At 40.8% G+C, this 26,672-nt stretch overlaps 1 protein-coding gene across 2 annotated transcripts; it reads right to left on the bottom strand.

The window, feature by feature from the left end:
* Nucleotides 1-1,190: 1,190 nt before the first annotated feature.
* Nucleotides 1,191-23,481, bottom strand: Lrrd1 (leucine rich repeats and death domain containing 1). Of its 2 annotated transcripts, XM_005083593.4 has the most exons (6): nucleotides 23,210-23,481; nucleotides 18,244-20,221; nucleotides 13,426-13,624; nucleotides 4,084-4,245; nucleotides 2,067-2,184; nucleotides 1,191-1,446 (listed from the first exon to the last, which is right to left on the bottom strand). In XM_005083593.4, exons 2-6 carry the CDS (start codon nucleotides 20,146-20,148, stop codon nucleotides 1,263-1,265), a joined length of 2,568 nt encoding a protein of 855 aa, XP_005083650.1. In that variant the 5' UTR covers nucleotides 20,149-20,221; nucleotides 23,210-23,481; the 3' UTR covers nucleotides 1,191-1,262. The 2 variants fall into 2 exon arrangements, with proteins under 2 accessions (XP_005083650.1, XP_040584652.1); XM_040728718.1 differs by lacking the exons at nucleotides 18,244-20,221; nucleotides 23,210-23,481 and adding an exon at nucleotides 17,845-17,971.
* Between the last annotated feature and the right edge of the window lie 3,191 nt (nucleotides 23,482-26,672).

Below are 26,672 nucleotides of genomic sequence, written 5' to 3'. Positions count from 1 at the left end.
AAGATCCTTTCAAAACCTTTAAATTCTAAAATTTTCTGTACTTCTTTTGCTTTATTTCAGCTCTCCTGGATACTAAAATATACACAAGTAAACATATGATCTTCTGACCAATAATTTTCTGCCTCATATCTCTAATCATATACTCTTGGTTATGTAGATATGGGATGTGATGGAATAACTGGGGGCAGCTGAAGATATTCCATTTCCTCCCATAACTGGGGAGTCTGAGCAGAAGAAAGGAGGAAAACACAGGATGGGAAGATAAACGATGACCTTGAATCATTCCCATCAGGACACGAAGCTGAAGGAATTTTGGCCCTAGCCCTATTTTATGGATATTGAAGACACCCAATTTAAATGATGGGAAAAGAGAAATGGTATGCCATTATGACTCAGAAGATTTTCTACTTTCTTGAACCCAATGGAAATCACCAACAACCTATTACAAATTCCTCTCGACTCATAAGAATACTATATTAAAATATTTTAATAAAATTATTCGAAAATTCAGTAGCATAGCTAACACAACAGAAAAACATACAAAGCCTTGTCTGTCACGTTTTGTTACCATAAAACTAGAATGGTAACAGGTGGGAAACATGCATAAGGCCGAACCAGGGCCCTGAACGTGTCAATTGGAGGACTTGGGCAGTCTATGGGGCCGCTGGCAGTGGAACCAGTATTTATCCCTAGTGCATGAATGGGCTTGGGAGCCCATTCCCTATGGAGTGATACTCTCAGTCTAGATACACAGAGGAGGGCCTAGGTCCTGCCACAAATGATGTGACAGACTTTGCTGATCCCCCATGGTAGGCCTCACCCTCCCTAAGGACTGGATAGGGGTAGGATGGGATGGAGGGGGAGATTGGGGGGGGGGGAATGGGAGGGAGAGGGAACTGGGATTAGCATGCAAAATAAGATTGTTTTTAATTTAAATAAAAATTAAGTATAAAAGAAATATGGGTATTAAAAAAAACTCGAATGGTAGGCACAGACTTTCAGCGTCAGTAAGGAATAAAGAGACATGACATGGGCTAAGTCTGATGCCTTGATTTCATAGTCTGGATCTACATGATGGAAAATAGATACCTGGTGTTTCCCCCCTTGACTTGCACATGTCAACTGCAGCACATGCATGTTCACACACACACAAATAAAAAGAATAACTACTAAAAACAAAAATAGAGGCATGAGATGCAAATAATTTCATTGTATCAACAAAATGAATCTGTAAGTGAATCATTAAGTTTTCAGCTTCTACTTCAGAGTTTGATGGCACTCGTATAAAGTTTCAAAGCTGTGATTTTGTCCATTATGTCATAGGCACCTATCATATTTAGTGCCCGAAAAAGTTGGTCTCTTAAGGCAATAGATGTGAATAACAGGTTCTTATCTGCTTTCCACTTAAGAAATGCCTGGTAGATTCTTTCATTTAACGGAGTAGTGCTGCAAAAATTTAAATAATAATTATTTTCAATACCAGCCAAGAAGATTATTTTAAGCTACTTAAAGGATGTCCAAGTTTTGAAATCTATTTTCCACACTAATGTGAGACTACATTTAACTGAAGACAGTACATATGAACATTTACATTGAGTCTGACAGACAGAAGCAAACATTAGCTCCATCTTTTTTTTCTCATAAAAAGTACATGTTTCACCTTATGTTCAACCATTAAGACAATAATCACTGTGGGTTGTTTACTATAAATCAATATGATAAAAATGCATACTTTATAGCTTGGTCTCACTTGGTCTTCATGACAACTTTCTAAACTCATGTATTCATTTTACCATGGAAGAAAATGAATCAGGAAGAAGGAAAAAGACATGTTCAAGGTCAGGAAGCCATCTGGACTAAAACCCCAGTAGCTTATCCTAACACAGTCCTTCCTTCTTCTATATTACATAGTATGGCTGCCCAGGAAAGATCACAAATATGTCATAAGTGAAAGGCCACCATCTACAGTAGAGTTTGTGTTAATGTAATTATTTCAAAACTGTGATATCAAGATCACATAAATACAGGCATGAAAACACATTTGTACAAATGCCATTCATACTTACCTCTTTACAGGGATGCTGTTTTCTGAGCTTGTCATGTTTAGTTTTTGTTGCAAAAATTCAAAGTTTACTTCAGTGATATTGCTGGCAACTATATTGAATATCTTCTCTAAAATTTTCTCTACATTTGAATATAGAAGAAACATTACTAATTTTGAAAAAAGAACATTTTGAGTTAATATTTAGTTTTCTTCTGTTTTATCAAACATCTATGCCAAATAAAATTGAAAGTCTCAATATAGAGCTGACTGTCTACAATTTGTATTCCCTATCCCGTTTCTTTTAGAATCTGAGGAGATCTACAACCTAAAATGACTGCTTTAAAAGAATCTTAGAAGCATGTTTACAGTAATCTCCAAATTCTTTGCTTTTTTTCTGGATTTGGAATGAATTTGACCCCTTTCTTCAATTCTGGCTGTTGGATATTATTTGAAAGATTAACATCTATTGCAAATATGGTATATAGATGCATATTAGTATTTAAATAATTTGTTACTTCAATCTTTTTTAAAATGTATTAAAGGCTAAGCATGTCAGGTGGTGGTGGCACACACCTTTAATCCCAGCACTCAGGAAGCAGAGGAAGGTGGATCTCTGAGTTCGAGGGCAGCCTGGTCTACAAAGTGAGTTCCAGGACAGCCAAGGCTGTACACAGAGAAACCCTGTCTCAAACAACAACAACAAAAGGCTAGACCTGGTAGCATATATCTTTAATACCAGCACTTGGGAAGGCAGAGAAAGTCAATCTCTGTGAGTTCGAGGCTAGCCTGGTCTACATAGTGAGTTCTAGGACATCCAGGGCTACATAGAGAGAGCCTATCTCAAAAAAAGAATTGAGCATATTTGGGTGTGTGTGTGTTAGTGTAGGTACCCACAGAGGGGTTGGAATTTCAGGCAGTTGTGAGTTACCCAACATGGGCACTGTGAACTGAACTAAGGATCTACAAGAGCAGAATATGCTTTGACCATGGAGCCATCTTTTCAAACCCAGTAGTGCCTCTTTAAAGTAATAAACTTCTAGATAGTGTTATCTAGATACGTCTTTGTTGACCAGAGGTTTCTGCATTGTTCGATCTAAAGTCACCTTTGGTGGTTATGAGACTTTTCACAAATTAAGGTTCCCCCATGCTCTATATCATCTCAAATACATTAAGGCCTTTTCATTTTGAGAAGGAAAAATATATATCCTCAGACTAGATTTCATGATACTAATTAAAAGAAAATTAAATTGTTCGATAATAATACGGTCCCTGTTAAATTCAGAATAAATATGTCTTCCCTGCTACTTCTCCCAACTTCATTGAGGATCAAAACTGTAAAGGTTCCTTGAGCATACAGAAAGGTAGTAAATGTCTAGATGTCTCTCCCCCCCCAATATTTGAGATGTTGTCAATGCCTACTGCACTTTCCCCATCAAAAGTAGAGTAGCAAGGATCATGTTTGAGAACTTGAGAAACAGAACTTTAGCATGGAGGTTCAGCTATGTAACTCAACCACCTTTCTCTGAGGTACTATCCACAATAGAACTAATACATAGACACTTGGAACTCTGAAACTCTAGTTTTATAGTAGTAGTCCATTTGGTTGTAGTAATTAGCATAGTCAGCTTGTAGTGAGTTAAAGAAGACAGCTACTGTGACTTAATTTTCAATCATTTCTTCTATTAGTCAGGCTCAATTCTTAGGAAAGTTTCCACATGGCATCCATGTGCATAGTGTATAATGTGATTTAAAAGAGACAGTATTTTTAATACAACTTTGTCACTAGCTTATACTGCCATATACCCTTAGTTATGTAGATATGGAATGTGATAGAATGACTGGGGGCAGCTAAAGATATTCCATTTCCTCCCATAACTGGATAATCTCAGTTATCACCACAAACAGGTAGCCTTCAGGAAAGGAAGTTCATACATATTTTAATGTTACTACCAGCTCAAAGTCTCCAGCCAAAGCAAGCTCCTTTACTGAACAGATACCAGAAAATTTCTTACAAAGGTAGTTCCTCACTCGTTACCCACCGTCTCTTTCATCTGCTCTTTGGAGGTAGCGTGTGATAGTATGCAGCTGTTTTCCTTTGCAGATTTCCATGGGAGGTCTCAGCAAAGGATTGTCATCAAAATTTATCTCTTTCAGTGACGAAAGACTGTAGATGCCACTAGGCAGAGCTGTCAGATTGTTCCCTAGTGAGGAAGAAATGGTAACAAATTACGCCTTTCTGTAAAGTTAAACTTCAGAAACAGAAGCCGCACCTGCAGAATTCTACTGTCCAGGAAATGTGTCCAAGGACACTCACAGTGATGGCACTTCCAAAGTTCTTACTAATGCCCATGCCTGGAGGGAGAAGAAGGGTGTATTCAAAACCACCGTGGTTCCTTTGTCTCCTAGGGGCCACAAAATGAAGCTGGAGATTATGTTCTTACAATATAGCAAATGACTTTGCAGAATAGGTATTATCATTTTAAAAATAAACTTTGAATTAGTTTTATATAAGTGTATATGGTATGCTGAGCATATTCCCCCACGCCCTGACCCCTCCTTTTCTTACCCTCGCTCCTTTTAGCCTCTTTCTTCTCTACAGGGTCACTTCTTTCATACACAGAATTTTTTTTGTATTTATGTAGGAAGTACAAATGAGAGCAAACACTATTTGTCCACATGAGATAAGTATGTAAGTATGTACAGCTCCAGATGTGATGTCTCCATCAATTTCCTCCCCTCAGAGCTCAGGGAACACCAAGGAAGGGGCAGAAAGAACTGAAGGAGCTGGAAGGGATGGAGCTAACCAGGAGAACAGGCCCTTTAAAAAACAATTCTAAACCAACATGTTTCTTTCATAAATATTTCATAGGAATCATCAGGTTTGTGTGGAAATTTTTTACTTCAGATTCAATGGCTTGCACAAATTCAGGATTATCTATTGGTCCTCAATGATTTCCTCTTCCTTTGTTCAACTCGTGTTCAACTTTCACATTAAACCAGGGTTGGTCTGTGTGGTTAGTAGAACACATGTAGTATTGTTTGACATCCAAGATTAAGTTTACAAACACACTGTCAGAAAACTCCGCCCCTCACCCTCTCCAACCTTTTCCTCCAAAAAAGTAGTTTTTGAGTCATGAGTAGGGTTACACAGGAAAGAACCAAAGGCTGCTTCTAACATGCATGGGTGAAAACTTGGAAGCAGAGCCATTAGTCTCTGCCTGATGCTCCAGTTTATAGAGTGACTGTACTCTTATACGAGAGCCCGAGACAACTCAGTAAAACCAGAGCATCCTTCTCAGCAGTTTATGGAGATAAACAACCTAGGGTTACTGACAGCATAGCTGATAGCTGAAAGTGCTGAACATTCCATAGACAACAGAATACTGACAGATTTTAAGTGTTATGAATATAGGAAAGACACTCACAGTCATACATAGAACAAATCTACTTACATCTAAAAGTAGCGCCACAAAATTTTCGACAGATATATGTGATAAAGGACTGCTATTCAAAATATACAAAGAACCATTGACATTTAACAATAACCAAGCAACTGAGAAATATTTTACATTTCTTAATAGACACCGTACCAAAAGATAAACAAATGGCAAAACAAGTATACAAAAGACACTTCACTTCATACATCATCCTTTGAGATACCACCAGACACCTATTGGAATAGTTAAACACTTCTCAGAAAATTGGGAACCAATCTACCTCAAGACCCAGAAATACCACTTTTGCGCATAATATCCGAAGGATGTACACTCAAACCACAGGACATCTGTTCCACTACATTCATAGTAGCATTAACATAATAGCCAGAACCTGGAAGCAGCCTAGACGCCCTTCAACTGAAAAATGGATAGAGAAAATGTGGTACATTTACACAATGGAGTATTACTCAGTGGTAAAAATAAAACAAAAAACAATGACATCTCGAAATTTGCAGGATGGAACTAGTTACCATCCTGAGTGAGGTAACCCAGATCAGAAAGACAAACATGGTATGTACTCATTCATAAGTGGATAACCAGCCTACAGCCCACAACCCCAGAGAAGTTAGATAACAGAGACATACATGGATCCACATAGGAAGGGGGAAATAAGTCTCCTGAGTAAACTGGGAGCAGGAGAGTGAGAGAGTAGGGTAGAAGGGAAGTGGGAAGGTGAACAGGAGGGAATGGGATTGTCGAGTTGGGGGAAGGACAGAGAAGAGGAGCAAGGAAAGACTGATCTTGGTAGAGGGGGCTATTGTGGGATCAAGAAATCTGGTACTAGGGAAATTCCCAGGAATACACAAAGATGACTCCAGACACAACTCTAGTCCATATTGCAGTGGGTCCCTGATAAACAGATTGAGGGTTACCATAATTGTCATAATAGAATCTGCATCCAGTAACTGATAGGAGCAGATACAAAGATCTACAACTACGCACTGGTATAACTTTTGGAGACCAGTCAAAGACAGGAAGGAGCAATAATACAAGCTAAGGGGTCAAGACCAGGATGGGGAAACCCACAGAAACAGCTGACCTGAGCTAGTGGGACCTCACTGACTCTGGACTGACATCCGGGGAGCCTGCATAGGACCAAACTAGACCCCCCAGGTGACAGGGGACAATTTGGGTAGTTTGTGGGGTCACTGGCAGTGGGACCAAGATCTATTCCTAATGCATGAATTGTTTTTTTGTAGCCCAATTCCGATGGAGAGATACCTTGCCCAGCCTAGACACAGTGGGGACAGCCTTGGTCCTGCCTCAATGTAATGACAAGACAGACTTCATTGACTCCCATGGGAGGCCTTATCCTCTCTGAGGAGTAAGAAGGGGAAGGGAATGAGGGGAAGGTGGAGGGATCAGAAGGAGGGGAGAGAGGGAGAACTGTGGTTAGCATGTAAAAAATAAATAAATAAAACTACAATTCTCCATGTAAAAGAGTTAAAAAAAAAGAATAGTCAAAACCTGGTCACTGACAACAGCAAACATTGTTGAGGTCGAGCAACAGAATCCTCAGTGGTTACTTGTAGGAATACAAAGTGTTACAGCTATTTTTGGAAGATGCTTACTGCTCCCCTGGCACACCCTCACAGTACATTAATTTTCAATACATCAGTGTTGTTGTATTTGAAGTACATCTTCGCACACAACATCTACTTGTGTGTTTCTATTTAAAGCATACCTCTTACAGCTATGTCTTCCTCATTCTTTCCAGTACTCTCTGTCCTTTAATTAGAGTGTTTAACCAAACAATGTTCAATGTAGTTATTAACACATTTGAAATTAAGGGTTAAGGATGTAGTTTAGTGACAGAGCACTTGCATAGCAGTGTGAGGACCTAACCTCAATCTCCAACCTGCCAAAACAATGTGATAGTTGGATTTAGATAGAACACTTTACTACTTATTTTTTTGTTTGCTTTTTTCGAGACAGGGTTTCTCTATATTGTTTTGGAGCCTGTCCTGGAACTCACTCGGTAGACCACGCTTGGTCTTGAACTCACAGAGATCCACCTGCCTCTGCCTCCCGAGTGCTGGGATTAAAGGCATGTGCTCCCACCGCCTAGCCTACTACTTACTTTTCTATTTCTTGTCTGTTAATCCTTTCTGACTACTTGAATCACTTTTCACTAGTTGCTTTTAAGATTTTTCCTTATCTCTGCTTTCCCACAGTTTTACTATACCATGCCTCTTTATGTTTTTACTAAAATTAAAATAACAAAATTTATACATTGCAAGGAAACAGTTCAGTAGTATCTAATGATCAACAGTGTGCCACCACCTCTGTCTAGTTCCCAACATCAAGCTGAAAGGAAACCAAATATTCTTTCTGCATTTGTTCCTCCTTCGCTTACTCTACCAGTATGCCCAGGGATTCTAGTTATTTGCCTAATGTTTTGGGTATTTCATATAGTGTGTGACCCTGTCACTTAGCATAATGTTTTCATGGTTGTTTCATGTTGTAGGTTCACATCAAACATGAGAGGAAAACACAAGTATTTTCCATATGCTCCCTGTCTTCATACCTACTTAGGTCCCCGTGTCATCACTATCTTCCATTATTGTAGTACACAATCTTAAGTGATAAACCTAAAAGGATATATCATCATCACCCAGACTCTGTAGCGTATGATTCATGTTGAATACTACACATTCTATGGGTCTAAATAAATTCGTAATAATATGTGTCTATTGTTACAGTACCAAGCAGAATGTTTTCACTGCCCAAATCCATTCACTTGCACTCTGTCTATTCATTTATGCATGCACGTACAGCTCCTAGAGAATACTAACTGCCTATGGTTGGAAAATGAAGTTTATATTCACAATGGGTTTTCTTCCATCTATAAATATGCATTGTGGTTTCCTCTATGTCTTTATGTTACTTGGCAGTCCATTTCATTTTAGTACCAGATAATATTCCATGATTTGAATGTTCCAGCTTCTCCACTCATTTATAGAAAGGCGTCTTGGTTGCTTCCAAATTATGTTCATTATTAATTATGCTGCTACAAACATATTTAGCTTTTTTAATAGACAAACTTTGAACTTTTTTGGGTGAACAACAAGAAATATGATGGCTGGGACATAAATAATAGTACATTTATGAAGGTAAATTATATACTAAACAGTAAAGTTTCTGATTTTACAGGACTGAAATAAGAAAGTTTTTCTTCTGATTACTATCACTTGCTTGTCAAATGTCAATGTATGTTCGCATGGTGGGTTATATGTAGCATGAATGGCTGCATTCAACCACATGGAAACAATGTAAATGATTATCTTAAGCTTTTATTGCTGTGAAGAGATGCCATGAGCATGGCAACTCTTATAAAGGAAAACATTGAGGGGGCTTGCTTATATTTCAGAGTTTCAGTCCATTATCATTATGACAGGGAATAAGGCAGCGGGCAGGCAGATATGGTTCTGGAACTCAGAGTGCTACATCTTGCAGGCATCAGGAAGTCAATTGACTGGCACACTGAGGGAAGCATGAGCAAAAGAGACCTCAAAGCCCGCCCCAAAGTGATGTCACTTCCTCCAACAAAGGCCACACCTCCTAACAGTGTCCCTTCTTTGGAGGCCATTTTATTTCAAACTACTACAGTGATCTTCATAATGCTGAGTAAAAGAAAAATGCACAATATAGTATTTACAGCTTTGCTTAAAGCAAGTTGTTGGAAACCATGATCGTGATGAACTTTGGCTGAGGTTACTGGATAAAAACAGGGCAGTTTTGTGGGATTTCTCTATTTACAAGCATGGGTTTGTTCAGTTTAGAAAATCTGTTGAGCAGCAGATTGGCAAAATGTCCTCTTTCAGTTTGGATATCATACTCTGGCAAAAATACTTTTCAATCAACAAATGGATATGAGGAAAGAGGGACTCTTATACACTGCTGGTGGGCAGATAAAGTATACAGACACCATGGAAATCAGGGGTACTGGGAGTCCTTACTAAGCTAAACAGAGGAAACCCATCCATTGAACTAGTGATACTGCTTCTGGGAAACACACAAGGACTCTCAGCTAACACACCATGGTCTGCTTGCGTTCACTCCTGTACTATTTACACAATAGAACCCGCTGAAATGCTAATCCAGAGATGAATGGATAAGACAGATGTACAAGTGAGATTTTATTCAGCCATCAAAAGATAAATGAGACTATGAATTCTGTAGGAAAATGAATAGTGGAGATCATTATGTTAGTCGAAGTAAGCCAGAGTCAGAATGATAAGCTCTAGCTTTCTCATATGCAGACTCCAGACTCTAGACTTCAATTTTAATTACTTTACTAGTTCATGTGTATGAGCATTTGACTGCATGTATGTATTGTACCATGAATATGCCTGGTTCACATGGAGATCAGAAGACGGCAATGGATTCCCTAGCACTGGAGTTACAGACAGTTATGAGCTGCCTTGTGGGTGTTAGGAATCGAACCTGGGTCCTCTACAACAGTAACAGGTGCTCCTAACTGCAGAGCCAACTCTCCAATCCCATGACTCTAGATTCAAATGTGTGTGTGTGTGCATGCATATGCATGTATGTGCACATAAATGTGCATGCCTTTGATGGAAGTACCAAGAGAACCATGAGGAAGAGGAAACGATCTGACAGAAAAGGAGAGGAAAGACAAAAATAGAGTGACAGAGTATATGTGACATGAGAGTAGAAAGAGAGTCTGGCAAGAGGAAGACAGTATTGTGGGGGACTGAGGGATAATGGTATTGTGGTGGTTTGAAAGAAAATGGCCCCAAAGGGAGTGACACTATTAGGAGGTGTGGCCTTGCTGGAGGAAGTGTGTCATTGTGGAAGTGGGCTTTGAGGCATCATATTTGCTCAAGCCAGGCCCTGAAATTCAGACTACTTCCTGTTGCCGGCAGGTCAAGTTGTAGGACATGTGACAGCTTCTCCAGCAGCATGACTGATGGGGGATGACCTTCTCTCTTCTATGAATATATGTTTCCATTTTTGGTTGATGAATAAAGCTGTTTTGACCAATGAACAGGCAGGATTTAGCCAGGTAGGAAATTAGAACAGGGATAGAGAAAGGTACCCTGTCTGCCTGTATATCACCATGTCAAACCATGATGATAATGGATTAAACCTTTGAAAGTGTGCCAACCCAATGAAATGTTTTTCCTTTGTAAGAGTCACCATGGTAATGGTGTCTTTTCACAGCAATAGAAACCCTGAGACAGGTATATATGTATAAAATGCCACAATAAAGCGTGTTAGTCTGTATGCCAACTTCAAAAAACAAGGAAAAATAAATAGAAACAAAAATATAGCCTGAGGATCCTTTCAGAGTTCAGTTTGGGCAATGTAGACAGTGATACTATTCAAAATACTTAATAACTGATCTGGCAGAGAGGCTACGCATCAGAACCAATGTTGCTGTAGACAACAGTTATGTTACCAGCAAAACCAGGCAATAGGCTGTCCAAGAGTGTGGACAACACTGTGACTGTATAACAGACTGCAAATAAATCTGGGCTTTGTCACTGAGGGATTGTCTTCCTTGGGTCCAATGTGCCCACCGACTTTTCTTTCATTTGCTATTCTATCCTTTGGAGGGCAGAGATGGCAGCCTCAGTTAAAAAAATAAAAACACTATTCCAGGCTCTGTGCTTAAAGCTTGATCAGTCCATCACTGTACTCTAGAGCAGAGGTTCCCAACCTGCAGGTCATGCCCCTTTGGCATCAACCCATCCTTTCACAGAGGTCACCTCAAACCATTGGACAGTATAGATATTTACATTACCATCTGTAACAGTAGCGAGTTACTGTTATGAAGTAGCGACGGAAGCGACCTACTGGTTGGTGGTCACCACAACTGTACTGAAGAGTTGAAGCGTGAAGAAGGCTGAGAATCACTGCTCTAACGAGTCGATATTGTGCCCAGTCATTCATTTTAACTCTCGTTAGCCCTTCTAAAACGGGACTTTCTTTAGAGTGGAACTTGGGGAGGGAGGGGTGCTTTCCCCTGATCTGCACTACCCCAGCTTTTCTTTGGAGCTTGACTGATTTTCTAATTTTAATGTGGAACAACAGGAAACTGCCCCCAGGCTAAAAAGCAGGTTACAATGCCCCTGGACCATTCTGTCTTGATGTTGCCCTAATTCAAGCAAATCCAGGGAATGTAATGCCAGTTGGGAGTGTCAGTCTCTAATAGAGCAGAAGGCTCTGGGGGAATTTTTGTTTGTGTGCTTGTATTTTGTTTTCTTTGTTTCTCTTTCCTTTTTGGTAGTTTATTTTTTTTTGAGATCTTCATACATAAGTATGGCATCTACATCACACCTGCCTCTCCCTCTCCCATTTCCAACCCCTGCCACATCTCCTCTTCCAAATTCATTATCTCTTCTTTAATTAGTACATGCATGTACATATATGAGTATGGTATATATGTATATGTAACCCACTGAGTCCATTTAGATTTGTTCATGTGCACCATGTGCAGGGCTGACCATCTAAGGTTGGACAACCTATGTGGGAGCTTGCCCATGGAGAATGTTGATCTTCCTCCTCTCTGTAGTCATTGATAACCTTTCACCCAGTGGTGGGGCCATGTGGAATTTCTCCTGTCTACAGTGGAATGGCAGCTAAGGTTGCCCCTATGCTGGTCTTGTTCAAGCAACTGTATTGTTGAGAGTTCATGTGTGCAGCTTCCCTATGATCCCTAGGGAACATTTTGTAACAGCAGACATCCTAAGTATCTTAGGACCTTCCTGCTCACACTTGCACAATTTCCCCTAAGCCTCGGGTGGAAGCGTTGCATTACAAATGCATACATTGGGGTTGGGCCCCACAGCCACTTACTCCTTGCATTCTGACCAGGTGTGGATCTCTGTAATGGTGTCCATCTGTTACAAAAAGAGAGCTACATTTATCTGTGGTGAAAGGTAAGTATTTAGAAAAAGTAAAATTATATTGGTTGAGACAACTGCCAAGGGTAGACAGTCCTCTCTGGTAGCCACTGGTAGTTGGCTAGGTTTCCACTACTAGGCTTGAATATCCTCCAGTTAGACAATTGTGAAGTACCTCAAGGATGAAAGTGCACTATTGCCCTTTGAGATCGAGCTGGCCCAGTCATTCTTGTGTTTCATAAGCTTTACAGCTGTGTAGGACAACCGGTTCTTCCTCTCCCTTGACAACTTGCATAACACTTTTTGACAATAGGAGAGCCAGTTCTTGGGGTGGAGGCCCCCAGGTCCATTCCAGCTCTACTCTGCCAAGTCCTGTGTCCAAAAGTAGGTGGTGACCTGAACAATAAATAGGGTCTTACCTTCAGATTCCAGGAGGCAGTAAAGGGCAATGGCAACAGTTCAAATTGATGGTTTTGGAATTCTCTTGGGTTCCCCTGACCAACATCCAGAAAAGATGTTTCTCTGGCCTAGTACTATACTTTTCATTGGATAGTCCATGGCTCTAGTGGGGAGCATTGTCACCCCAAATAGTATACCTTCATGTAAACTATGTATCTATATATACACATAATATAACATGTAATTATAAGTCAACATAACATATGATCCCTTATGTCTTTTTGAAACATCCTTAGTGTTACCTATGCTTCCCCCTCCTTCTGTATTGCCCTCTTTTTCCCTTCCCACATAAAGTGCCTCCCCATTCCTCCCATTCCTCCCATCCCTCACACCACAGCACCTGTTTCCTTCTGTTTCCATCTCTAGAGCTCTTTTCAGGGCAAGAAACCAGCTCTTCAGCTTTGTGATCATTTCCTGGATAAAGACTGTGCGCCCCTCTCCCTCTGATGCCCACTTAATGCAGTGTCTGGCTTCTTTGTCAGCAAAATCTACAACTCAGCATCAGTGTTCTACTTACAGATTCTACTTACTACCTACTATGCTTGACACGTACCTCTGAGGTCTAGGTGCTGTAGAACTTTTAAGGACAGGAAGGATGGTGGCAGAGAACTTATTTGATTGTTGCATGCCTGTAGACTAACCAGACTTCTCAGCTCCCCAATATTTCTCGGAATCTCTTTGATTGCATTGTTGGAGATGTCGAGTGTTTTCAGTTGAGTCATATTAGACAGCTCTTCTGGGAGTCTTGTTAACTGCAAGGATGATTAAACAAGCGTGCTTTTATAAGTCCATAAATATTTGTATCACTACAATTTCCCCCTGAAAACAAGTAGACGAATAAACTTCTCTTATAACCTTTTTCTAAGGAGATACTATCATTCTATCACAGATTTTTTTTTGTGACTTCACATCCTAAATCCTCAAGCTTTTGTGTAGCACCCATGTACCTCCCAGTCTGATCAGGGCTCCCTAATTACCCATGTACCTCCCAGCGTTATCGGTGCTCCCTAACTAGGCTTGTTGCTTAGGGAACACTTTCTTCCAGGCCCTAACTCAGTGTCTGCCACCACCCATTCTTGTCTTTCTTGTCTCCCTAAGGCTAACAGTGCAATGCCTTTTGTTCTTCCTTGAAGTCTGTCCAACTACTTAGTCACACTTTACCTTATTCTCATCATAGAGAGAAATAGAGGAAGACACCCACACCCTTACACAAGTGCATACACCACACACACACACACACACACACCACACATACACCATACATACACATACACTATGCACAGCACATACACTTATACATGCAACACATTCAACAGATATATACGCACATGCTCACAACACAACACACACATCACAAACACATACACACACAAGAATGAGTAGGATTGAAGTAGGATAGACATCATACATAAATATGACTTGGGAGGAGGTGCCCAGTATGGAGAAGTGATAACTTCAGAGAAAAGTAAGCGAGACTACGCAAGACTATGAAAGACTATACAAGAGTAGAAAGACTATGAAAGACTATACAATAGTAGAAAGACTATATAAGACTATGAAAGACTATACAAGAGTAGAAAGACTATATAAGACTATGAAAGACTATACAAGACTGAGGGCCAAGCTTAGGAAATGGGAATCAGATCAAACAAATATTCTTTTAGAAAATTTCTCTCTATGTAGCCCTGGCTGTCCTGGAACAGACTACGTACACCAGGTTACCAGATTGACCTCAAACTTACAGAGCGCTCCCTACTTCTGCCCCCCCATGCCTGCCATGCTGTGATTGAAGATATAACCACCACACCTGACTAGGCAGTCTTTAAATACTTTCTCAGTGTTTCTAGAGGAAGTGAGAGCTCTGCGATGTTGAAAGAGGAGTCCTGCCAACCAACTTAAACACTTTGCCTGATGGGAGGTCTGTGACACATCTGGCACATCGTCCAGTGGTACGAATCTCTTAGGAATTCTATGTCCTTTCATCCACAAAGGATATTCCTCTAGAAGGATTCTTATGATGTTTTTCCATCTAAAGACTTTGGGGATGATGTTGTAAAGACTAACCGGTGCTTTTGACAATCACTTTGATCCCGAATTTCCTTCCTCCCCACTTTCCCCTTCCTTCTTTGCCCTTTCCTTTCTTCCTTACCTCCTTTTGTGGACAGTCTTTCTCTGTATTCCAGGTTCAACTTCCTATCCTCCTACCTGAGCCTTGTGACTGTTGGGCTATGTACCATCACGTCAAATACAACACAGAAGAACAGTCCCCTGTGGGAATGGAGAGACTGTTCAGCAGTTAAGGGCCCTTGCTGCTCCTGGAAAGGACTCAGCACCCACATGGCAATTCACGGTCATCTTTACCTCTAGTTCCAAGCGATCTGACACCCTCTTCTGGCTGCCATGGGATCTAAGCAGGCTTGTGCATACACATACATTGAAGCAAAAACACTCATACAAATAAAATAAGTAATTTTAAAAAGAATCATCTTCTGGAATGAAGTTTGATGACTTGGACAACAACTGATAAGCAGAAAAACCAGTTGGAGAGCACAGGGTGAGCAATTGCTAGAGTAGACTAGGCATAAAGCATACGTTGAACATGGGCAAGGACAGAGAATGTGACTTTGGAAATTCCAGGGGAACTTGTCAACTGTGGAATTGCTAGGGATTATGTGTGTGATAAGTAGATGAAATGAGGTAAAAGAAAGTTAATGAAAAGGAGAAAGTTAGATTGCAGGATAGAATATTAGTTTAACTATATAGCGATGTGTTCTATTTATTTATGTTGTGGAATATTTAACTAGGTAAAGACGTGTTGCATTTGCGAGGTTGAAGAATATTTGTCTAACTAGGTCAAGATTTGTTGCTGTTTTACCTTCCCTGCTTAAGGCACCTGATTGGTTTAATGAAAATCTGAATGGCCAAGAGCTAGGCATATAGATAGGGCTGGTGGCAGGCAAAGAGAACAAGTAGGAGGAGGAATAGAGTCCCAGGGAATAAAGGGATGAAAGAGAAGAGATGTCAGTGAGACACCAGGGCCAGCCGGCAGGAACGTAAGACGTACAGAATGATAGAAAGGTAAAAATCCCTGAGGCAAAACACAGATGAATAGAAACAGGTGAAATGAGTTATAAGAGCTAGTGGGACGAGCTTAAACTAAGGCTGAGCATCCATAATTAATAATAAGTGTCTGTGTCTTTATGTGGGAGCTAGCTGGTGACCCAAAGAAAATTCCAACTACGATTAGGGACATAGTCTAGAGGAGTCACAAGGCACAGCTAGAGAGACTCAAAGTACTTACAGTAAACTAGTCCAATTAGCCAGTAACCCAAATGTGTATTTTAGTTCAAAAGCAAAATTACTACAACTTGTCTCATTCTTCACTCTGTGTGCTTAAACCATACACTACTACTGTGGCAGACTTACTGAAAGTGTATTGCATAGTAGATGTAACATTATAAAGGCAGATAACTTTGGTTCTGAACTATAACCCCAGCCATAGATCATAGAGATTCTTTTTGAGCAAAAAGGAAGCTTTTTAAGAACAGATTTTTGGGGTATTTCACTTTGAACAATAACCCAGCATTAAAGATACTCAGATGATAGCTGTGTTTATTCAGATCTATAGATATATCAGTAATTTTTTAAAAACTAAGGTATTTCCAAGGTCTGAGGTATAATTTAGTAGCAGAGAACTAACCTACTATGTGTGAGGTGTGGGCTTGATCCATAACACCTCAGTAAGTAAATAAATTAATAAGGAAATGATTAATTTATCAATTTCAGAGTAATTTCCAAATAAAATGGCTTGAAATATGAAAAATATATTTACGAAGACGATTCATTAAAGCACTATCATGAAGAAAATTTCTAAATGCTTAACAAGATTAGTTATATAAATCATGTGTTTATTATAAAAGTTATTGGGAAGGAGAAATGCTTATGTAGGATAAAATTTTAAATTGAATTTCTAATCTTTTTTTATAACTGCTTATAAACCTATATAAGAAAAAGAGACTATAATTACATTAAAATAATATATGAGTTTTATTATGATATACATGTGGAATAATTGTATCACCTCAGTTTTCTAGATTTTCAGCAATGCATTTCTGACAGTGAGAATCAAACCCAGAGCCACCGTGAGTTGACCAAGTGCTAACACCGAACCACACTCAGCTCAACAATGTGTTTATATGATACACAAAACTTTAAAGCTTCTTACAGTAGGGGCCCAGTAGATGACTAGGTCAAGAAAGTGCCTACAAACATGAGGATCTGAGTTTGAATCCACAGCACATACTGGAAAACTGGGGACCATGCATATAATCCCAGTGCACAGGGAATGAGTTGGAGACATTGTACAACTAGTCTAGCCAGTCCATGAGCTCCAATCCAGCAGTGAGAGACTGTCTCAAAAAGTGGGGTGGAAACAATGGGCATGATGATACCACATCTAATCCCAGCAATCAAAGAAGAAACTAAACAGGTTGATCTCTGTGGGTTCAAGGCCAATCCGGTCCCATAGCAAGTCCCAGGGCTGCCAGGGCTTTACACTGAGACCTTGTTTAAAACAACAAAAGCAAAAACAAACAAACAAAAAAGAGCAAAACTGAAGAAAACACCTTTGGCTTCTGTATGCACCCAAGTGAACCCACAAGCATCCATGTACATACCTACAGGAATGTACATATACAACATACATACAATTTAAAAAATCTTTCCCTGAACTAAAGGGAAAGTAATGTACAAACTCATCTGCTTGTTTTACAATGCAATTGAATGAAATGTCCTGTAAAGCTTTTGTGTAGAGAGGTATGTCTCCAAGCCATTGTTTCCAAACATAGACCATTTCATCTGGTTAAAATACACATAAAAGCACTTGGATGTTGTCTTAGTCAGAGTTATCATTGCTGTGATGAAACACCACGACCAAAAGCAACTCGGGGAGAAAAGGGTTTGTTTCACTCACAGTTTCGTGTAACAGTCCATCATCCAAATCAGCGAGGGCAGGAACTCAAGCAAGGGCAGGAACCTGGAGGCAGGGGCTGATGCAGAGGCCATGGAGGGTGCTGCTTCCTGCTTTGCTCCCCATGGCTTGCTCAACCTGCTTTATTAGTGAACCCAGAACCACCAGCCCAGGAATGGCGCCACCCGCAATGGGCTGGTCCCTCCCCCTTTGATCACTAATTAAGAAAACGCCTTACAGCTGGATCTTACGGAGGCATTTTCTCAGTTGAGGTTACCTTCTCTCTCATGACTCTAGTTTGTGTCGAGTAAACATAAAACTATCTAGAACACATGAACAATGTGCCTCAGGTTGAGATTCTTCTAGTCTTCCTCCCTTCTAACCCCAAAAGAGCACTCTTACCTTTTTCCCACTTGTCTGACTTAAATTCAGCTCCTCCAGGGTTTGAAGTTGGCACAGTTCAACAGGAAAATACGTGAACTGATTGCTTGAGAAGTTTAATTTCCGGATATCTTGTAGTTTAGATATATCTGAAGGTATTTTCTGTAACTGATTTTCTGAAATATCAAGTACTTGCAAGTTTTTTAAAGCACACAGTTCCTTAGGGAAAATTTCAAACATATTACCAGAGAGGATGAGCACATGGAGCGATACCATAGCAGAAATGCAGGATGGAATTGTCTTTATTTGGTTTTTACCGAGATCCAGGTATTGAAGATTCGTGAGGGAACATAAGTATTCTGAAAGCATGGGGAGTTTGTTTCTATTCAACTCTAAATGAAGCAGTTGCGTACTGAAAGATATATCCATAGGGATCTCTGAGATATAATTCCCATTAAAACTCAAGTAGTCAAGTAACGGCAGAGCACACAACCCCACGGGGAAATACATTATATTGTTATAATTCAACTCAACTCTGGTTATTTTTCTGCAGTTTTTTATTTCAATTGGAATATGTGTGATTTGATTGCCTGAAAACTCCAGGCTGTTTATATTATTAAGATGTGAGATTTCTTCGGCCATTTGTATCATTTTATTTCTGTTTACATGGAGTTGTTTTAGATTTTTAAGCCTATGGATTTTACTAGGAAGCTCTTCTATGTTATTATCACTAAGACTAAGATATTCCAGCATCACACAGCAAGAAATTTTCTTCGGTATCTTTTTCAGTAAGTTGTTATCGAGGTTAAGAAGTCTAAGTTCTCTGAAATTCTCAATTTTTGATGAGATAGCTTCCAATTTATTGTCAGCTAGCTGAAGTTCTTTTATTTTGGGCAACTGAAAAATTTCCACAGACAAAAAAGTAAGTTTATTATGATCCATTAAAAGGTTTTCTAAGTTTTTCAGTTCCCTAACTTCTTTTGGCAAACTGCCTATCATGTTTCCAGAAAGGTTTAGTGAAATTAATTTTGGAAGAAAGCATAGGGATTTAGAAAATATTGTTAATTGATTATATTCCAGATTAAGAATTTGCAAGTTTTTCAAACTAGACAAAGACTCTGGTATATTTGTTAACATATTTTTGCCCAAACTTAAAGTTTCCAAATTTCTAAGACTTTCCAAGCCAGAAGGTAAATTCTCAATATAATTACTATTTAAAAAGAGTTGTGTCATATTCCCAAGTTGTAATAATTCTTTAGGTATGCATGATATCTGATTGTAACTGACATTTAGGATCCTTAAATTGTGAAGCAAATGAATTTCCAAGGGAATCGATGACAATCCATTTTCTTGTAGGGACAGAATTTCAAGCCCTAGCAAATCCCCTGGGTCTGCTCCTGGGAAAGTTTTTATTTGATTCTTATCTAAATATAGATATTTTACATATTTGACTTTTAAAACATCCACAGGGAATTCTTGTAAACCCTTGGCCTCAAGATTAACTGTAAAGTTATCTTCCTCTAAGTCAAATTCTTTCTGACTTTCTTTAGAGGCTTGTGGACTAATTTTCTCCCCAGATGGGAATTTGACTTTTTGATAGTCTTCAGTTTCCTTTGTCTCTGATGACATGGAGGTCTGGGGCGCTTCTGGTTTTGACAGTGGGATGGCATCTGCCATGTTGTCATCAGAAAACTGAATGTCTTTATTCTCCTCATCTCTGTTAAGCAGGCTTGTAGAGGAGGCTGCTGATTCTTCTGTGCCTTTTGAAGGATTTGCTTCGTAAGCCTGATTCAAATCTGTCCTTTCCGTGTAAGAAGAAAATTCATTTAAGGAGTCTGAGGTGTCTTTAATTAATCCTGGCTCCTCTTCCGGTGACACAGACCTAGTGATTCCTCCTGGCTCCGAGTTGTTCTCTTCTTCAAACATCTTATTTACTGGTAGCTCTTCTACCAACTCAAGACTGGAATTCTACCTTTTCCTGCTCTTTATTCCTTTGAACCTACAAGACAAATGTTGATATCAAAATAAGTGTAAGAGAGATGTTAAAATTACACGTTAGGCTAACTACCTATCTTCCCCCCTCCCTTAGCCAATCCAGATCCAATCCCCCAGGTTCATCCTTAGCTCTGTTCTGCAGACTACCATCTGAGGCCACCTTCCATGCTCCATCTCCAGTGGACCCCACATCTTCCCCAGAGGAGCTCTCTCCTCCCACTCACTGTTTTACCCCAGATCCCAACTCCAGCAGGTACTCCCTGGGAACCCTCGGGACACTCTGACCAGGGAAACAGGTACGCTAACCTCGGATCTTCGCCTCTCCCTCCTCTTCTCTTAATTCAATGCCCATTCTCACGCCCAGCTCTTTAGCAACCTATTGTGGTCTCCCTCCCTCTCTGCCCCCTCTTCTATGAGACTAAGCGGAACCTGGTGAAACACCCTGCCTTTTTCCTTTCTCTGAACCCCCAGTATTGCCCCCTGCCCAACCCCATTCCTAAGTGTCAGCTCCCAACACCCAGAAACACATTTTACCTGAAACCCCCTTGGGCCACGCCCTCTAGGCAACACACACTGTGAAAGCCTGTCTTGACATTTTTCCTTTGGGACTGATTAGAATTAAAGAGTGAGTGATGTCACTAGACCTAATGTTTAATATGGCACTGAGATTTCTTTGTGCCTGCCTTCCTTCTCCTCCCTCCCTCCCTCCCTCCCTCCCTCCCTCCCTCCCTCCCTCCCTCCCTCCCTCCCTCCCTCCCTCTCTCTCTCCCATCCCTCTGACACAGAGGCTCACTATGCAGCCCTGGCTGGTCTGGAACACACTATGTGGACAAGGCTGTCCTCAGACTTATAGAGATCTGCTTGCTTCTGCCTCTTGAGTACTTAGATTAAAATCATGTGTCACTACGCCCATCTGTTTGGATGGACAGAGAGTTTAATGTAAGTGGGTTTTATTATAGCATTTTCTTTGAGATGGAGTCTCATGTGCCCTAGGCTGTCCTTGAACTGTAGCTGAGTTTTGAGATGGAGTCTCATGTGCCCTAGGCTGTCCTTGAACTATGTAGCTGAGTTTGCTCTTGCACCTCTGACCCCCTGCCTCTACCTCCTGAGTGGATGATCACAGGCCTGAGCTACCAGGTCTGATTTGATGGTGCTAGGGATTGGTCCCAGGGACTTGGTGCATGCTAGGCAAGTCTCTCTACCGGATGAGCTACACCCCCAGACCCGAGTTCTTACGAAAGCCTTTGCCCGTTCTTTCCCACCCCTTTTACTGATCTGATCTCTCTCCCGCCTTGAATCCCCTTCTCTACTCTCAGGCTGCATGAACGTCATTATCTCCTCTCTCTGCTTTTCTCCCTCCCCATCCCTTAAACATGCTTTTTGCCCTCTGTGGTCGATTTTTCCTGTCTCCTCTTCGGGGGCTAAAAAGTCAATTGGGAGCACTTTACTTTTTTTTTGTTTTGTTTTGTTTTTATGAGACAGGGTTTCTCTGTATTGTTTTGGAGGCTGTTGGTCTAGCCCGGCCTCGAACTCACAGAGATCCGCCTGCCTCTGCCTCCCGAGTGCTGGGATTAAAGGCGTGCACCACCAACGCCTGGCAGTAGCACTTTACTTTTAATTCATTCGATTTTATTCAGATTACTGTGTCAGCAGAGAGGTCTAATATTGGGGGTATGGAAAGCTTTCATTATTTTAACTTTCAATAAATCTTGACATCTGATGGGGGCAAGTCTCCTCACTGCAGCTTTTATTTGAAACTGATGGTGGTTATTCTCAATCCTCTACATTCTCACATGAATTTTGAAATCAGCGTGTCATTTCACAAAATGTCACTTGGATTTCAGTTAGAGTTGACCACATGGAGTGGAAGGCCAGAGTTCAAGAGGACAGGTGAATGGTGGTGTTATTCCCCAGTGTTTGGCTATTACTAAGCATAAGCTACTCTTCTTTGTGATTTAATTATAACATGAAGATGTATGGTTTTGAGACTAGCTTTCTCGGTAGCCTAGGTTGGTGTGAGCCTGTGAGCTCTGCCGTCCTGGCCTTTGACAGAGAAGTGCTCCTTCATAAGTGTAATTTTGCTATGAATTGTAATGTCTCAGGGGACCCCTAAAGTGGTCTCTACCAACAGGTTGAGAACCGCTGGTATAGAGGGACAGGCCACTCCACAGGAAAATCAGGCACTGGAGAAGAAATAAGATGTCTTCCCTGGCTTCTTAGAGGTAAGGAGGTAAGACTGATAATCTCTCTCTCTCTCTCTCTCTCTCTCTCTCTCTCTCTCTCTCTCTCTCTCTCTCTCTCTCTCTCTCTCTCTCTCTCTCTCTCATGCTTTTCCCCCCCAGGGAATGGAGACCACACTCAGAGCTTAATATTACAGTATCATTTTCCAATAAGGTAAACGTGAGCCACATGTAGCTTCTCCAGTGGAAACTAAGTAAAATTACAAGTCAGCTCCATCGTCACAGTCAATTTTAGGTGTTCAATAGCCCCATATAGCTGGTGACTACCTTATTGAGTAGCACAGAGTGTTAACACTTTCATTATGGTAGTGAACCAGGTTGTTTGAAAACAAGTACACGTGTGTGTGTGTGTGTGTGTGTGTGTGTGTGTGTGTGTGTGTGTGTGTGTCCGCCGTGCCTGCAGAGTATTCGGTTGAAGGAGTTGCCATCATTACCCAGTGACACGGCGAGGCTGGTAAAGGCGTCTGCAGCCAAGCCTGGCAACCTGAGTTCAAGACGGCTGCTGTAACTTGTCCTGTGTCCTCCACCTGTGTCCCCCTCCCTCTGTGCCTGCCTCCCCTTCTGCACACGAACTCTCCCACACAAATGTAGAAGCTGAAATATACAGCTAAATAAAATGCTCAAAATGTATTTGAGGAAAAAAAAATCTCTGTTCTCATGGGCATTAAGTCCTATTTAAAAACACATGGCCAATTAGGTAAGCAAAACCAAATCCGTATTGGTAAAGCTAAAGATACAAAGTAATTTGTTACCTCTCCGAAAGATGTGGACATTCAGGGCTCGTTCACCGGAAGCGACATCAACAAACCGCTTCCACGGGTGTGGGAAGATCCCTGAGCGGTGCTAAAGCAGCCTTGGGACAGACGGCCAGCACTGAGTGTGAAGGGAGGAGGGTGCTGGGCAAGCGGGGGCTGCGGGCCAGGAAGGCAGGAACTGAAGGTGGCCTTGGAGTGGGTCCCGCGGGGCCTCGCCTGGGGCGCACTGAGGTTGGCGAGGGGCGCAGGGCTCACAGCGAATGTCTAATTGTGGCAGCACAGGCCCAGTGTATTCCGCCTCCGTCCGGCAGCCTTTGTGAGCTGGCTGTGGTCTCCTGTGGGGACCAGCTGGGTGGGCCCTGCTGTCATTCAGCTCCCAAGCAACCAACTCTGACCACAGTGGGGCGGTTTGCTGCTTGACTGCCCGCTCCTTGGGAGGTCTTGCACCCCGCCTCCAGTGAGCTGAGCTGAGCTGAGCCGTGGGGCACCACATCACTTAAAATCATTTTCTCTGACTAAACACTGAGTGGAATTTGAGCATATACATATTTCCATTAAACCTGAATTTTAAAAGTTTTCTAACTTGTACAAAAATTTCTTATAAAAATGTGTTTTAAATTTATGGTTAGGTTCTCCGTGATCCGATCTGAATTTTGACACAAATTATTTCAACCACCAGAATAGTCTTCCCTTTATGTCTCCATGTTTTCCCACACCCATCCCTAATGTCTAGTAGCTGCCAGGCTTTCTGGTCTCTAGTTTTATCTTTCCCAGAATGTTCTCTAAAAGGAATGCTGTCTGAGTCTGGCTTGTTCAGTTAGTGCATCGGGACTTCATCCTTGCTGGATTGTTTATTCCTTTTTAAATAGTATCCCATTGTATGGATACACCTAAGTTTATTATTCACAACTGAAGGACATTTGGGCGGTTATAGGTAAATACAGTTCACAGTGAAAATGGATCCTTGATAAAACCCACAGAGGAGATAGGGGTAGTATCAAAAACTTTGAAGGCCCTTGCCTCAAAAGCTTTTTTCGCTCAGGGTTCAAAAGAGGCTAAGAATCTAAGTCTGAGGGCTAGAGAAAAAGAATCTTCTCATGACACGTTCATTCTATACGTGTGCTCTTCAATGGTCTCTTTTTACTGTTCTCTATTCTAATTCTTTTGTCCAAATTGTCTGTAATTTCTTAGCTCTAATTCCAATTCTAATTGTTTCATTCTTTCTTCTTCTTCACTTTCCTACTTTTCTTACATTCTTATCCTTTTACATTTCTGCTCATTTTTGCCATCTTTTACTCCAGCTACTACCTCTCTAGTCCTGTCTTCCCAAGCCTCTCTTCTCCTCTCCTTCTGCTGAGCTGTAAGTTTCCAGCTAACGTACACTTACAACCAGCAATGCTCTGGCTTTAGCCAGGTGCAAGACTACAGCTCTTTAGGGTTGTAGAGATAGATAAAAGTTTTACACAAAGCAGTAACTATCAGCCTTCTCTATGGCTCAAGGTGGGAGTAGTTTAAGCTTCTAAGAAGTTCTTAAAGGACCGGGCGGTGGTGGCGCACGCCTTTAATCCCAGCACTCGGGACGCAGAGACAGGCGGATCTCTGTGAGTTCCAGACCAGCCTGGTCTACAAAGCTACACAGAGAAACCCTGTCTCAGAAAACAAAAACAAACAAACAAACAACAAAAACCAAGATTAACATATAAAATATACCACTGGCACACTGGGAGAAATCAGGGAATTGATTTCTCACTCAAAAGATGAAAAACACCTCCAACGTTAATGGATCAGAATTAATACTGTGAAAGTGACCATTCTAATAAGAGTAAACTACAGAACCAATGCTATTCCAATCAAAATTCTCATGCCATTCTTCACAGAAACTGGAAAAGTAATCTTAACATTGATTTAGAAGCACAAAAGACCCCAGACATCCAAAGCAAAACTAATACCTGAGGCATTACCATACCTGGTATCTTAGTTATTGTTCTATTGCTGTGAAGAGATACCATGATCAAGGCAACTTAGGAAAAAAAGCATTTAATTGGGGGCTTGCTTACAGTTTCAGAGGGTTAGTTCATGACCATCACAACAGGGAACATGTCAACAGGCAGGCAGACATGACTCTGGAGTATTGGCTGAGAGCGTACATCTGATTCAGAAGCAGGAGACAGAAAGAGACTAGACCTGATACACCTCCTCAAACAAGGCTGTACCTCCTAATTCTTCCTAAATAATTTCACCAACTGGGAACCAAATATTCATGAACCTATAGGGATTGTTGTCATTAAAACTATCGTAGAATATTAGTTGAAGATGTGTTTCATTCGTTTATGTTGTGGAATATATTTTTTTAATAATACAAAGATGTATTGCATTCTTTTAGGTTGCTTTTGTTTAAATCTGTGAAGCTGTGTTTATTTGCCTGATTAAAACCCTGATTGGCCTAATGAAGCTGTGTTTATTTGCCTGTTTAAAACACCTGATTGGCCTAATAAAGAGCTGAATGGCCAATAGCTAGGCAGGAGAGGGATATGCAAGGCTGCCAGGCAGAGAGAACAAACAGGACAAGGAGAAGAGGGGGGAGGAGAGGAGGATGTCAGGGGCTAGTTACTCACTCAGTCACACAGACAGACACGGAATAAGAAGGAAAGAAAACTTATACAAAAATAGAAAAAGTTAAAAGCTCAGAGGCAAAAGGTGAACAGGATAATTTACGTTAGGAAAAGCTGGCTAGAAACAAGCCAAGCTAAGGCAGGGCATTCACAAGTAAGAATAAGACTCCATGTGAGTAAAGAACAAAGAATAAAAAAAATCCAACTAGACAAACCACATCTGGCTTCAAGTTACACTAAAGAGCCAAATTAATAAAAACAGGTGGTGGTGGTTCACACCTTTAATCCTAGCATTTGAGAGACAGAAGCAGGAGGATCTCTGAGTTAGAGGCCAGTCTGATTATAGAGGGAGTTCCAGGACAGCCAAGGCTAAACAGAGAAACACCAAATGAAATCAAACAAAAACCCCAAAACCAACACAGTACGGGCATAAAAATGCATGCACAATCAATGAAAGAGAAGACCCAGACATGAGACATGCTAATACAGTCACCTGATTTCTGACAAAGATGGCAAAAACACAAGTTGTAAAAAAAGACAACATCTTCAGCAAAAGGTTGTAGTAAAACTGGATGTTTGCATACAGAAGACTACAATCATATTCTTATTTCTCGCCCTGCAGAAGACAGCTCCAAATTGAGCAAAGGACTCCATGTAAAACCCAAAACACTGAAGTTACTGAAGAAAAAGTAGGGAGTATGTACAAGATATAGGCATAGATAAGGACTTTCCTAAGCGGGACTCTTGTTGCTCAGGAAATAGGGCCAATGATTGACTAATGAAAATGCAGAAAACTAAAAAGCTTTTGTGCAGCAAGGGAAGCAGTCAACCAAGTGTAGAGGTAGCTA

This window comes from Mesocricetus auratus, unplaced genomic scaffold (assembly GCF_017639785.1).
Source record: "Mesocricetus auratus isolate SY011 unplaced genomic scaffold, BCM_Maur_2.0 Super-Scaffold_100019, whole genome shotgun sequence".
In the NCBI taxonomy this organism is placed as follows: Eukaryota; Metazoa; Chordata; class Mammalia; order Rodentia; family Cricetidae; genus Mesocricetus; species Mesocricetus auratus.
Note: the sequence above shows the minus strand (reverse complement) of the source record. Positions and strands in the feature narration are given on the sequence as shown.

Bases quoted from the DNA above. Each gene is read 5' to 3' on its own strand.
- Lrrd1 (XM_005083593.4), bottom strand. From the start codon at position 20,148: ATGTTTGAAGAAGAGAACAACTCGGAGCCAGGAGGAATCACTAGGTCT. The intron at 4,246-13,425 runs GTACGTGTCAAG...CTTCCTCACTAG, and splicing joins ACAGCACCTAGACCTCAGAG to GGAACAATCTGACAGCTCTG. The intron at 1,447-2,066 runs GTAAGTATGAAT...AAATTTTTGCAG, and splicing joins AACAGCATCCCTGTAAAGAG to CACTACTCCGTTAAATGAAA.